Source organism: Podarcis raffonei, chromosome 8 (assembly GCF_027172205.1).
Source record: "Podarcis raffonei isolate rPodRaf1 chromosome 8, rPodRaf1.pri, whole genome shotgun sequence".
NCBI lineage: Eukaryota > Metazoa > Chordata > Lepidosauria > Squamata > Lacertidae > Podarcis > Podarcis raffonei.
In genome coordinates, this window is record NC_070609.1 from 58,969,225 (window position 1) to 58,984,346 (window position 15,122).

Below are 15,122 nucleotides of genomic sequence, written 5' to 3' on the forward strand. Positions count from 1 at the left end.
ATGCAAATATCCCAAGATTAATTCCGAGACCAATAAAACAATCACACAATCTTTCTAACAGAGTAATAAATGCATGGTTTTCATACCTGTGTCCCCATAAATTGTGGACAATAGTATGCAAAGCTATAGGGGTAATGGGCTGACAAATGGAGATTGCATTAGTTGCAATATGCATCTATTTTGGAATATTTTATCCTCCACCATTCAAACATGTGACCCTCAAGGCAATTTACAACAGAATGGAATAATACAAACATTGGCAGCCCCAGGGCAACTGACCTTTGAAGCACTATTTCCTTTCTAGCACCGAATATCTTATGTTACCTGTTTTCATTGTTCTGCAATGGGATGGTTATTTTCCCTGTACCATTACCAGGGGCGGCTCAAGGCATTTCATCACCTGAGGTGAAACACTCAGCTGCTGACCTTGTGATGGGGGCGCAAACTCTGTAAGGAGAGAAGCCAGTGCAAAGCCCCACCACACCACCAGGTGGGGGTGGGAGTGGGAGATCCCTCCCCCCTGCTGCGGGAAAGCTGGGTGTTCGTGCCTAGTCCCTCTCAGCCCCTAGAGGCCAGGGAGACCAGCAGCAAAGGTCGCGGCAAAACGGGTGACGCTTGAGGTGGCCACCTCACGTGTGGGTCCAGAATTGGCCTCCACAGTCACGGACTCATTGTTAAAACCGTGTTTACGGAAGACACTTTTACTCAGCTACGAGTGATCACCAAAGAAGGAGGAGACCCAGCTTTATGGGCAAGCTAGCTCTGCCACTGAGTGACTGCCTTTTTCAAAATTGACATGCACTAAGGAATAGTGGGAAAGGTGTGTTTGAGCCTTGGGGAAAGGAATATCATGCGTTCAAATCACTTCTCATCTGTTAAGATTATTGGGTGATCTTGGGCCAATCACGGGCTCTCTGGGCAATCTGCTTTACAGGAAATACAACCATTTTGCAGTGCTCTAAAGTCTATTGTGTTTACAGTGGTACCTGGTTAAGAACTTACCGGTAATTCGTTCTGGAGGTCCATTCTTAACCTGAAACTGTTCTTAACCTGAGGTACCATTTTAGCTAATGGGGCGTCCCACTGCCGTCGCGCCACTGCCATGCGATTTCTGTTCTCATCCTGAAGTAAAGTTCTTAAGCCGAGGTACTACTTCCGGGTTAGCGGAGTCTGTAACCTGAAGCGTTTGTAACCTGAAGCGTTTGTAACCCGAGGTACCACTGCAGGTCCAGGTTTTTGTAGGCCTACTTCACGATGCATGAAATCTTAACGTTCAGTTGGTTGAGAGATACAGTTATGCAGGCACTTGCATCTGAGTACAATATCAGTGCAATGCAATACAAATGCAGTAGGCCTGGAGAACCTTTTTGTGTGTATGTTGCCTGATCCCATCGTTTGCCTGTTTTCTTCTGCTCTGAACTCTCATATATCTACATAACTGCTAAGTAACACACTGTGCGCTTCATAAGGCATCCATGAAAGCTTGTTATTCTTTTAAGTTAGCTTAAGACTCAATTTGTTACTGCAACAGATTAAGAATGTAAGCACATAAGAAGAGCGTTGCTGGATCAGGCCGATGGCCCATCAGGCCCAGCATCCTGTTCTCACATTGGCCATCCAGATGCCTGTAGGAGACCTCCAAGAAGGATTAGAGCATAAGAGTACTATCTCCTCCTCCTGTGGTTTATACCTACTGGTATTCAGAGGTGTTCTTGCCTCCTCGTATAGAGGCAGAGCCTAGCCACCATGGCTAGTAGTCTTTGATAGCCCTCTCCCTCGTGAATTTGTCTAATCCTCTTTTAAAGCCACCCAGCTTGCTGGTCTTCACTGCCTCCTCTGAGTGCAAGTTCCATAATTTAACTATGCTGTAATGAAGAAGTGCTTTAACACAAATACATCTTCGGAATTTGTGTTATAGGTTTGTGTTTGGTACATACAAGTTTGCCTTTCCTACAATTTACAGTTGAACATTTTACACAGCTCCAGAAACATTAATAATTTATACCCTGGTGTTAAGGGGGCATGTAGTGCCATACCAAATGGATAAGAAAAGCATTTTCAGTCATTTTAATCTGCAAAATTTCAACCAGGAATACATCAAAAGGATTTTTAAAAAAATCAACACACAGCATGTCCCCTTTTGTCACACCTGAATGGGAACATTTATAGGATATGTAATGAAGAAATTGAAATAACCTTGTAAATTGTATAATGGTGTGTTTTGATATTTGGCTGAGACACAAAGGGAAATAATGGAGATGCAATGTAATGATAGTTGTGACTCATACTGGAAGTAAATATGTAAATATTCATGAAAGGTGTTGAGAATAAAATTGCTGTGGTAATGAAAAGCTTCATTAGAACATTGAGTTGTGGGGGTGGGGAAGTCTGATTCATGCATTTTGAAGACTTTGCACAGTAAGGAAGCAAAGCTTACAGTACAGAATAAATGACTTGGCTGATGAAATTATCCTATGTGTGTGTGTTAAGTTTTCCCTTTTCAAAAAACTTTTGTCAATACATACTCATAGGGAGATACCCAAGAAATGTTGACAAAATAGCATTGAGATTTATGTGTTTCCCAGAGACTTGACAGAATTTTTATAAGCTCTAGTAAAATCCACTTTAAGAGGGAACTAAGTGTTACATTGGGGCAAGGAGAGTCCTGCATTGCAGAGGGTTGGGGCTAGATGACCCTCAGGGTCCCTTCGAACTCTAAAAGTCAATGATTCTATGAACAGTGAGGCCATGCTGCCTCTGTGTCTAGGTCAAGTTGTGAATCAACATGATGACCTCATTAAGATCTCTACCCCAGGAGCAATCCATCCTTAGAGTGGGGAAAGGGGAAAGTCATTGTGTGATGACATAATATTGTGTGGTGAGTTTCACATTACAGGACATAGGTTGGGGATGAGGAATCTGTGGCCCTCCATATTTTACTAATTCCAAGTCCCATCTGCCCCAGGTACTAATGGTCAGGGTTGATGTGTAGTCCAGCAATAGCTAGAAAGCCACATGTTAGCCAACCTGGCATAGGTCTACAGACTGGTGGGTACTATTTCTGGCAGCAACACAGAATTCAGGAATGTCTAGTTAGTTCTGCCCAAAGGATCTCTTTCCCAGCACCCTCTAGTGCCTTTTGCTTCGGAATCTAAAAGTAAAAGTGGGAGTCTGCTTAACCTGTCGCTCCATTCCTTTGATTTGGGGGCAAAAGGGTGACTTTACTGCAAACTGAGCTCTTATTTCTCTTCCATGTAAAAAATGTTAAGTGTGTGTAGATTGTCATGTCTGACAGCCGTATGGCGGACCCCGTGCCAGAAATGTGGTGAAAAGAGAGCAATCATCAGCAACAGCAAAAGCCTCAATATTAAATGAATCAGGATAGTCTCTAGGTGGCTTGCGGTCAAGTTCAAAATATAATGCATTTATCAAAAGAGAGAAGCATGGGAGGCAGGGAGGCAAATACAAGATCATGGCCTGCTCCAATCAGATTCTTCCCCTGCTCCCCAATCAACAGACACCTCTTGGAAATAAGAGGGCAATGGAAACATTTAATTTTTGTTGTTATAATGTTAACTTCCCTGTGATCTCTAGATGAAGGGTGGTAAGCAAGCTAGTAAGTAAATGATGTACCCAATTGTCTATAGCAGCAGAGTGATTTCTTTGGTTACGTTAAACTGTGGTACCTAACAAGCCAGCGAAAGCAAAAAAAATCCCCTGGTTTGGCAGGCTTCTTCTCCCCACAGATACAGGTTTTGAAGGGACCCAGGATGTCATCCAGATTGACCACCCAAACTCATAACAAGACAAATCAAATAAATAAATATACTGCTTTACAGAATAAGATAATCAAGTGAGGAGAATGGAGTCTAGTCCCTGCTTCAAGTTGCTTACAATTTAATGTTGATTATGAATAAGGCTCCCCGGAGTTCTAGGTTTTTTGAAGAAAAATGGAAGGTTACCCACTTCCATTTTGCACTTCCCAAAGGGGATAGATAGAGGAACTAAATAGCTCTTTCCCTTCTGAGTAAAAATAATTAACTGACTAGTAGCACAATCCTAATTATGTCTATTCACAACTAGGCCCTTTTGAATTCAGTGGGTCTTACTCCCAGATATGTAGTGTTAGGGTTGCAGGAGTTTGTATATTATGTTTTTATATATGCTTTAAGCTGCCGAGAGCGGTTGGAGAAACCCAGCCGGATGGGCAGGATATAAATAGTAAATTTTATTTATTATTATTATTATTATTATTATTATTATTATTATTATTATTATTATGCCCTAAATGGGCCCAGCTCACGGTCAGCTTTGCAAGAATAAAGGCAGGAAAACAAAACTGCACCCACCCCATGTTTCTCTCCTTCCTTTGCAGCAACCAGCAAGCTTTCCTGCTGGAGAATGTTGAGTGCAATGAGGCAAGCTGCGCGGGTGCACGGCGTATGTTTAAGGTCTACTGGGAGCTCTCGGATCTGAATCAGATCAAAGACGCTGTGGTGGCAACCTTCTTTGACATTTATGAAGATGTGAGTTGAGCGCTCTTCCTTGTTTTCCTGCCTGCTTAATTGCCATCTGCCCATTCTTATTTGAGCTTTCGTTCCAAACTGGCATCTTGGAATATTTTGACTGGGCAAATCCACGGCACATAATGAAAACAAACGAGTTGTTTGAAGAGAAGTCATTTAAAGCTGAAGAGAGAGCCGCTGAGATTATATGAACAGTCACCCTTCATTTCAGCTCTTTTGAATAGATCTTTGTTAGTAATGGGCTTCACTTTTTACATTTGATATTTATTTATTTTTAAAGGAAGGGAGTGGCACTTTCCTAAGGCACCAGTGTATACCATCACTTGTATCTGCTAAAATCTGTTTAGATGAAGTTCTCAGGCTTATTTTTATGCATTGCTTTATTTTGTTTATTTAAAACAATTTATAAACTTACTCTTTAAAGAAAACCCAGTAAGCAATATCATCAAAACAAAAATACAGGGTAAAAACAGTAAAAGAGTAGTAAGAAGGCATGTGAAAGCATATGCAAACTAATATTGGGGAAGGACCAAAGCTAAGTAGAAGAGCATCTGCTTTGCATGCAGAAGGTCCCAGGTTTGAGCTTCAGAATCTCCAGGCAGGGCGAGACTACCTGTCCTGAAACTATGGAGAGCCACTACCACTGAGTATTGTTCCTGCCCTAGCAACTCCCTCTCCAGGAACGTCTGGGAATGTCCTCTGCCCAAATCCTGGAAAGCCTCTGCCAGTGTAAACCAAGCTGAGCTAGATAGAGGAATGGTCTGACTAAGTGGAACGCGGTTTCCTGTGCTCCTAAAAACAGGAATTTGGGGAGTTAATATAAATAAAAACAAGTGGTTGCTCTCTAAAAGCCTCTTCATGTCCAGTTTTTACTTACAGGCCAAAGTGGCATTAAAAATATACTTCCAGAACTGCATATGTGTGTATGCAGCAAATACAAGGGGTTTGCTTTTTCACAATCCTTGTGTCTTTCCTCCCAGCTAGTAGCCCGTTCTTCTATTGGTGAGAATCTCAGGCTCAAAAAAGACAAGTTGCCCACAGCATATGATGAATACCAGAACAAACAACATGGGAAAGGAAGAGCCATTGTTGCCTTCATGCCTTGTGTGTTACCTTCCTAACTGCCTATGATTGGCTACTGTTGGAAACCAGCTAATTATCTGCTTCATGGATGGGGAACCTATGGCCCTCCAGACATCATTGGAAGGCAACTCACATTAAGCCTGCCCATTGGTCATGCTGGTTAAGGCTGATGGAAATTGGGGTCAAACAACATCCAGAGGTTTTACATTTCTGAACTAGATGGTCTTTTGGTCTTGATCCAGCAGGGCTGCTCTTGCATTCTTACTTCCTAGACCAAGTCCATCTTTCTAGTCCAGAAACCATGCTGCCTTTAAATATTGCAAACTGATATTCCCAAGTTGTTAAGGTAGGGGTGTTTACTGCACTATTAAGCTAGACACACCACAGCTGATCTGCTCAAACCCTAGCGACTTGACCCTCCCATGCAATTTGGGGACATTTGTATACTAAGCTAAGCTAACATAAATCATAAGGTTCCAGCTTAGTTTCTCCCCTACTGACTGCCAAATATTCACAATAATTTATTTCTGCACAGTACATGAACAGACACTGCATCTGGCTCCCTGCATTCAGTGCCAAATTTCTCCTGGCCTCAGCTTTATTTCTCACTTTTAAACTTTTGTCCACCTCTGTACATCCATTCACTCCAAATCGCAATGGCACTCTGAGTCCCTTCTTTTAGATACAAGTTTTTATTCCCTCCCCCCCCCAGGCCACATGTTTCTTTGAAAACTCCAAGGGTGAAAAGTACATCTCCACATTTTTCCTGCATATTTCTGCCAAATAAGTCATTCAAAATGTTTTCATGTTCCGTAATATCTGGAGGTGAGGCTTGACACTTTTGAAACATTGTTAAATGCTGGCCTGATATCTGCTTAGCACAGCAGTGTTTCCTGTTGTGGAGAAGTCATAAAACTGACATGTTTCCCGTTAAACATAATGAAGGATGGGATGCCATTGCCTGGAATGCATCAAGTTGTGCTTAAAGCAGGTGCTTGCAGCCTAGATCTGTGCAAAACTGAGCAGAAAAGGAACACACACAGAGGAAACTTATCATTTGGCCATGTGCCTCCTATATTTCCCTTTAGCTTTTAGAATGAGGATGGACATATCAACCCTATGGTGCCCATAACATCAGTGTGACATGCTTCATTGTGTATTACCCGAGACTTGAGTTGTTTAATGGAAGTTCCAATATCTCCTCTAAACCGGCCTGAAATTGGCATTTATAGCTTTAGCCAAGTCCTTGGATTTGGAAGACATGAATCCCATAGAACTTAAATGTGCTGTTGTTTTTCACTCAAGAGTGTGCTATCCTGTGTCTTTTGGATAGTGTGCCATTGACAGAGGTGAAAGGGACCCAGTTTTTATTTCATTTCCCCCCCTGACTAAAAGCAGGAATATGTGGACCCTTTTGCCTTCCCTGGACTAAGCCCAACATTTTGGTGAATTTAAAGAGATCAACATTTTGGTAAAACTATAAAAGAATTGTTTTCCTTTCCATTTCACTAAATGGAAATATTCAGAGTTTTAAAAATAAGTTTCCTTTATTACATGCAATGCTCATAATTCAAAACTGGTGTGGCTCTAGCTACTATATTGGTGATGGCCACTCATTTTCAAAATACAGCCCAGGAGCCAGAAAGTTGCACAGCTGCATAAACCAACTTCCTTGCAGGTTGTGAGGCTCTGTCTTAAAGTGAGCACTGGTATGGAGAAAACGTGTGTGACTGCGGCCAGGGCAATGTACTCAAAACCAAAAGGGAAATTCAATGTTAAAATGAAAAATATCTCTTTCCCCCAACGTCTAAAAACAATTTTCTTTTCTTTACAAGTGAAATTGTTGCTAAGCTTTTATTGCAGCCTGATTTACCATTTTCAGTGGGTGTTTTGATAGATAGATTAAACTCTTCACAACTGTGATCTGACCCACAGCTCTGATTCTGGAAGCTCTGTTTCAAGCGAAAACTAATTTTGCGATCTCACGGTTTTTGCCAGCAGTTATTGTATTTTTTTGCTTCATTGTATTGACTGCATTTTAGTGATGTTCAGGTTTCTGCTCTTTTTTTAAAAAGAATACTGATATTTTGTTGTTTCTTTAGGGAATCTTGGATATTATTGTCCTCAGCAAGGATAGCACAAAGACAGAGCTTGCCATCCACACATTAAAAAATAACTTTGAAGCTGATGCCTATTTTGTTAAAGTCATTGGTAAGTGGATTTCTACGAAAACATCAAAATGCTGTTAGAGAGGAAATTTGATTCTGTTTCTCGTTGCCCACCAAGAACAATAGAAAAATGATTGTATTATAGTAATAGTGTAAGAAGGGAATTGCTATGTGTGGGAGAACTGGGTTAAAGAAAACCTAATTGATTACATATGATTCAAGTTATTTGCTTATTTTAGTGCTCCCACTCATATGTTAGCCAGTTTTGTATATTTAGATCACTCTAGTGTATTACTCCAGTACAGAACTTGCTTGTGCTTGTTCTGTTATGTGTTTCCTTTTATACAATATTTAAAATTTATTTGTTTTAATTCTTTTTGAAAGTTTGTATACCACCAACTAATGTAAAGTATCAAGGTGATATACTTTCTATGCAATAAAACACCACATCGTCCTGGATTTCAGCACTGGTTAAAGGGTGATGCTTATTCATTGTGATTAAGGGGAGAAGGGGGAGGGATTGAGATTAGTGATCCCATCAGCCAGTCTTTCCCAACGTGCAGCCGTTCCAGATATTTTTGAACTACAGCTCCCATCATCCCCAGCCAACAAAGCCTGGGGTTGATGGGAGTTGTAGTCCAAAGCATCTGGAAGACACCAGGTCGGAGAAGCCTGCTACACCCTCCCAATCTCCTAAGCATGGTTAAGATGTCTCCTCATTATGCTTGCTCTTGACCTTAAATGTTATTGGACTTGATTTGTACTTGAGCAGGAAGGAACCTCCACAAGCCTTCGATTTTCAGTCTCCCCTTGCCTCTTCCTGCCCTTCTGGGAGGAGGACAGTGAAGGCTGATGTCCATTGGAACTGTTAAGGTGGAAGGCAAGGAGGCTGATAGTGGGTGGAGCCAGAGCCCAGGACAGGCAGAGTCCATATTAGGCAGAGCCAACAAATTCTTGTTCTACCTGCATCCTGCTCCCTGTTGAGTTCTATAAAAGACAACACTTAGGCTAAGGAAGAGGAGGAGGAAGCTGGCAGCCAACTTCCCCCACCAGGCTTGTAAGAAGGGAGGCAGGCAGATGAGGACTAGCTGAGCACAGAGTGTGCTTGGTGGACCAGCCTCTTGGAGGAGGACTTCAACAAACTTTAGTTTCCCTTTCCAGAAAATCATGGCTTCTTGCCACATATAAACCAAAGATGGTGGTTTCAAATAAACCAGTTAAATGACCAAGCTTTGTAATCCACGGTTTGTTTAAAAACCCACACTTTGTTTAAAAACTGGCTGTGGCTTTGCATCGTGCTGTGAACCTGTCCCTTTGTTTCTTTTATCAGTCTTCACGGCTTATTTGAGATCTCTGTAACCTATACTTCTGAGTAATAATTCTTAAGTTATTGTATTTTAGTGTTTTGTTGGAAGCTGCCCAGAGTGGCTGGGGAAACCCAGCCAGATGGGCGGGGTATAAATAATAAATTATTATTATTATTATTATTAGACTCAAAGATTTGGTTTTAAACCCTGAAGCTACTGGTTCACAGTCAGCCTTGCACAAGAGGGAAGGAGAAGAAACAAAATCTCTATATTAATGAAGACCACTCTGTTTTCAAAATATGGGACTAGAAGTGTTCACAGCAGCATAAACCAGCTCTCTTGCAAGTGGTCAGGCTGTATGTAAAAATGAGGCCATTTAGCCTTCATTACATTTGTGTGTGTGTTCACACTCTCATTTCATTTCATTCTGCATTTTAAAAGGTATTGAGCTATGACAAAAGTTTAGAGGGTCTTTTTTTTAATGAGTACCAGAAACTTTTTAATCAGAAAGGGAAAATATGCAAGGTAAACGAAAGTAAAATACTGCTTTCAGCAGCTTTTGTCCAAAGCCCAGGAGTTGGGTTGCTTTTAATCTGGGCTACGGAGAATTAATTTCAATACAATCTACCGCTTGCTGCTTCAGAGTACGTAGGCAGCAGTGATTCCAGTACACAGCTGGTTCAATAAAATAAGAGGCACACTCTGGATCACCAGGCACTCTGATGAGGACTATTGATCCTCAGCCTCTGGAGAACATAATTCATGGTGCGTTTAGGCTACTTAAAGGTTAAACTGAAATAAAGTTAACATTTTTAAGCAAATGATAAGCCCAAAGCATTAGGAACATTGTATTAAACAAAAAACATTGGAACATTTCAGAAGTTTACCCTTCAGTTTTTCCACAGATGAAATCAGGGATGTATTTTGAGTGTATACCACCACCTGAAGCAAAAAAGGTGGGTCGGTTCATATGGGGGAAGATGTTCCCTATATATTACTCACACACATTTCTCTTAGATCCAGCTTGTCAAGTAGCTTCAATTGCCCAGGGTGCCATTTGCCAAGTACAGCTGGATTGCCAGCCTCAACCCCTTTGTAGACAAAGGGACGCAGGCCGCAGTTACCTATGCATTGGTAACCTCCCAATTAGATGGACTGCAGTGTGTTTTACATGGAGCTGTCTTTCAAGACTGTTCAGAAATTGCACGCTAGTGTAGAATACAACTGCTGAAATTTGAATGGGAACAGTTCGTTCCAATGATATCTTAGTAGTCTTCTAAGAGTTTTAGTGACTTCCTCTCTACTTCCAAACCCAACAAATGTTCTAATGCTTTTAAGTCCTAAACTGATTGGAACCGGGGTACCTACAGGAGTGCATGCTATCCACCTGCCCATGCTCTCCGGTCAGGGTAGCCAATGTGGTGTCCTCCAAATGTTGTTGGACTTCAGCTGCCATCATTCCTGACCCCTGGCTGGGACTGATGGAAGTTGGAGTCCAACAAGGTCTGCAAGGCACTATGTTGACTACTGTGTTGATTCCTGTCTTTGTGTACCTTCACTATCAGAAGTGAGGCGAGTGACAATCTGAGGGCTGAGGGCTTTTTCAGCAGCCGCACCCCAGTTATAGAATGCCATCTCCCATTAAACCTGCCTGGCACCAACATTGCTTTTTTAGGTGCTAGGTAAATACTACCTTAGGGACGCGGGTGGCGCTGTGGGTTAAACCACAGAGCCTAGGACTTGCCGATCAGAAGGTCAGTGGTTTGAATCCCCGCAATGGGGTGAGCTCCCATTGCTTGGTCCCTGCTCCTGCCAACCTAGCAGTTCGAAAGCATGTCAAAGTGCAAGTAGATAAATAGGTACCGCTCCGGTGGGAAGGTAAATGGCGTTTCCGTGCGCTGCTCTGGTTCGCCAGAAGCGGCTTAGTCATGCTGGCCACATGACCCGGAAGCTGTACGCTGTCTCCCTCGGCCAGTAAAGCAAGATGAGCGCCGCAACCCCAGAGTCGTCCACGACTGGACCTAATGGTCAGGGGTTCCTTTACCTATAAATGCTACCTTATTCACCTAGGCCTGGGATGTCCAACCAGTAGATCACGATCTACCAGTAGACCCCCGGCTGATCCTGGTAGATCACAGGATCCTTATCGTGTACAAAAAGTTACAGGGGGGGGGGGGAGCTTAAAAACTTTCTGCAATCCCCCCTAGAAAAAGGTCAACTCCTCTGGGCACTTCCCTCCTATAAAAAACTCAACAACTCTGGGCAATCCAGCACTCCCACACACACACTCCTCCTCCCTCCAATGACAATAGGTAGATCACTGCCAGTTTTTTATACTGGGAGTAGATCGCAGTCTCTTAGGAGTTAGACATGCCTGACTTAGGCATTTGAATTTATTAGCATTTCACTTCCTGCTTTTCTTTGCTAGCTTATTTTTATTGCATTGTTTTGTGTACTGCGTTTTGTTTTGTTTTTTGTAAAAAAAAAACACCACCCCAGAATCAAATTGTGTGACAAGTGATACACAAATGGGTTAAATAGCTAAATAGCTAAATCAGTCCTGGGCTCTTCATTTATATGCTGCTGCATGGCTTACATGGCGCCCTCAGAAGTCTCCCATCCAGGCTAATCACCTGCTCAACTTTATCAGTGCATACAATGGTGAGAGCTGCTTGCCTCATTCACAAGAGCCCATTTTGCCATCACTTTAGCTTACATCACTTAACAGGGAAAGCAAAATAATTCACATGGTTCTATGTATGCAAGATTGCTTAATTCAGCAGAGTATGTAATGAAATTGTTCAGCTAAATACAGCTTTCTCTTCTTCTGGGTACCTGCTGAGCAAAAAAAATGTGACCTAAATATCCTATTTAAGATGCTGTGCAAAGTTGGAAATTATAAAAAGTCCAGAATAATGGTGTATGCACTTGCTGGTTTCCGTTTTTATTTTCCATTGTTTCCCTCTGAAGCGGCATTCATGGTTTTTTGTGGGTATTTTTGCAACTAAAATTGCAAACCCACCAATTACCGGTACTTTTAAAAGAACAGTTTTGTAGAGGGCAAACTTTTTTCCCCCCAGAAATGCCCAGCTTTGGTACTAAGTTCTTAAGGAATTGGCTGCTTAATCACAGCGTGCTACATGGTTGAATTAGCTTTAAATCTTGGCAGAAGGATGAAGTGCTTTCAGGAGCAGATGTTCTTGGAGGTATTAAGGGGCAGGGAAGGAAGGAAAAAGTGAAAGAGATGTGAGTTGGTAGCCTGCTGACAACAAGCCCTTTCTTCGTTTTCCATGATCAGCAAGCTGTTTTCTCAGGCATTCATTACCTCTCTGCTCCTCCCCGCCCCCAGACTGATAGAATTTTTTAACATCTGTGTTTAGGAGTGATAAAATGGCACTCTTCTATTGCAGATGAGACCTAAGGTTGTGTCTATTACAAGCTTGGAAGCAAGAGACAAATATGCTTTTATAAAGCTTTATTTTTAAGTGCTTTGTGGTCTATATGATAAAGTCAGCACCGCGCTCATCCTTTCACTGTGCTCTTCAAAAGTAAATGGACACCTTTTCATATTACAGGTGGTGAGGCTAAATCAGAGAGGCAGTCTGTGGTTGAGCCAGTATTTAACCCAGATCTTCCAAGCATTTTTCCAGCAGCATTTTCTACGCAGCCTACCGTGACCTGCTTCCTGGATGCATAGATAGGCTTCTTAAACAGAGGCTGCTTCGTTTCTCCATAAGTTTGCTCAGTTTTTTCTTTTTAGTTGGGGCTTTTCCTTCCAAATGATGAAGCACGCAAACCCATTTATAAAATGTTGCTGTGTGGCACAAAAACACTGATGTGTTCCAGTGTTTTAACATAATATTGCTGTATTGCAGGTTGTTGGGCTTTGATCAGAAGAAACCTGGGTTCAAATTTTCACTTAGGCACAAAGCTCAGTGGATGACCTTGGAATAGTGACTGTGTGTCTCTGTCTCCGTCTATCTCTCAGCCTACTCTGCTTTGCAGAGTGGTTGTAAGGATAATATAGGATATTATTTGTTCATGCTCGTAGGCCATTGCAAATAATACATATAAAATGGCTGTTAATGTAACATTGTTGTTGTTGTTGTTGTTGTTGTTGTTGTTTAGTCGTTTAGTCGTGTCCGACTCTTCGTGACCCCATGGACCAGAGCACGCCAGGCACTTCTGTCTTCCACTGCCTCCCGCAGTTTGGTCAGACTCATGTTTGTAGCTTCGAGAACACTGTCCAACCATCTCGCCCTCTGTCGTCCCCTTCTTCTTGTGCCCTCCATCTTTCCCAACATCAGGGTCTTTTCCAGGGAGTCTTCTCTTCTCATGAGGTGGCCAAAGTATTGGAGCCTCAGCTTCATGATCAGTCCTTCCAGTGAGCACTCAGGGCTGATTTCCTTCAGAATGGATAGGTTTGATCTTCTTGCAGTCCATGGGACTCTCAAGAGTCTCCTCCAGCACCATAATTCGAAAGCATCAATTCTTCGGCGATCAGCCTTCTTTATGGTCCAGCTTTCACTTCCATACATCACTACTGAGAAAACCATAGCTTTTACTATACGGACCTTTGTTGGCAAGGTGATGTAACATTAAACATGAGCAAATATACTTCTTATTTAAGATAAGAATGAAGTTAAAATAAATCCTTGACCTATCCAAGAATTGATGGTAGTTCTCTTAAATTAATGAATCACCTTTTTTACAACCCACAGCCTTGCAGGATGGTTGTGAAAATAAAACAAGAGATTTCCTTGTATGTCATTCTTTGAGCTGTTTGGTGGAAGGCTGGCTAAATGATGAGAAACAATAAATGGAATATTGAATCAAGAGTTGAAAAAAATAAGCCTGAGGAACCTCTATTTTTAGCATGCATTTTAATTTGTTTTCGTTCTTACATGAATATTGAGTCTATATTTGGCATCACGTCACCCAGACAAGAAATAGGTGTGATAGAACAGTGATTACCTAATTAATGCCTTCATTATGTGAAGCAGCATAATTTGGACAAATCAATAATGTTTTTTAAAAAAACGTTACTGTGAGATAAACAACAGTAATTAAAATTTTTAGGAGCCTTTATAAAGAAAAGGCAACTTGACTTGGATGTGCAAATTGAGCATGAAGCAGTGACAATTATAAGATTGCAGGGAGATGTGTATAGAGCAAGTCTGTTAACAGCATAGATAACCATTAGACTCCTCCCCATTGTTTATCCACAGTGCTCAGCGGTCTTTGTTCCAATGACTGTCCGCGAAAGATAACGGTAAGTATGCTGCTAAAGGTTGTTGCTATTGAAATGATTTGGTGTCCTTAATCTAAAAGGCAATGGACAGAGATAGGGGAGGATAGTTTAACCCCCATATCTTGCATGCTAAGTGCTGTTATGATAACCCGGTACGTTTCTTCCTGGGTGAGAGAAGCTTAACTTTTAATTCAGTTGTATGTAGAGTTCAAAGTCCACTATCTCCATTCCTCAGGCAGTCTGCAAGATCTTGCCCATATGGAAAAAGTAAAGGAAGGCTTCAAGACTTCTGCCAAGAGATTAGAAGCAAGGCTCCAAAATGTTAATAGAATGATAGATTTAGAAGGGACCATGAGGGTCATCTAGTCCAACCCTAGCAGTTTAGGAATCCCAGCTAAAAATCCCTGACCAATATAGCCACCCAACCTAACTCTCAACAAAGGAGAGTCCACCAACTTCCAAGGTAGTCCATTAACTGTCAGACAGCTCTTACCCTCAGAAAGCTCTTCCTAATCTTTTGTTGAAATCTCCTTTCTTGTCATTTGACTCCATTGGTTTAGGTCCTGCCCTTTGGAGCAGCAGAAAACAAGATTGCTCCATCTTCCATATGACAGCCCTTCAGATATTTGAAGAAGGCTATCATACCACCATTCTTCTCTTCTCCAGGCTAAACATACCCAGCTCCCTCAACCTTTCCTCATAAGGCTTGCTTTTCATAAAGTTATGCTTTGCTTTCTTGGTCCTTTGTTTCCTTATGCATTCTGAACTCCCCACTCCCCTCCAGCAT

The 15,122-nt window shown here is 41.8% G+C and overlaps 1 protein-coding gene across 1 annotated transcript in view; it reads left to right on the forward strand.

Annotated features, from left to right (window-relative positions):
• ITFG1 (integrin alpha FG-GAP repeat containing 1) overlaps window positions 1-15,122 on the forward strand; it is a 114,643-nt gene that overhangs the window by 64,663 nt on the left and 34,858 nt on the right. The window contains exons 11-13 of the mRNA XM_053400234.1: window positions 4,376-4,526; window positions 7,712-7,820; window positions 14,313-14,356. Coding sequence (XP_053256209.1) covers window positions 4,376-4,526; window positions 7,712-7,820; window positions 14,313-14,356 — 304 coding nt within the window. The remainder of the gene's footprint in view (window positions 1-4,375; window positions 4,527-7,711; window positions 7,821-14,312; window positions 14,357-15,122) is intronic.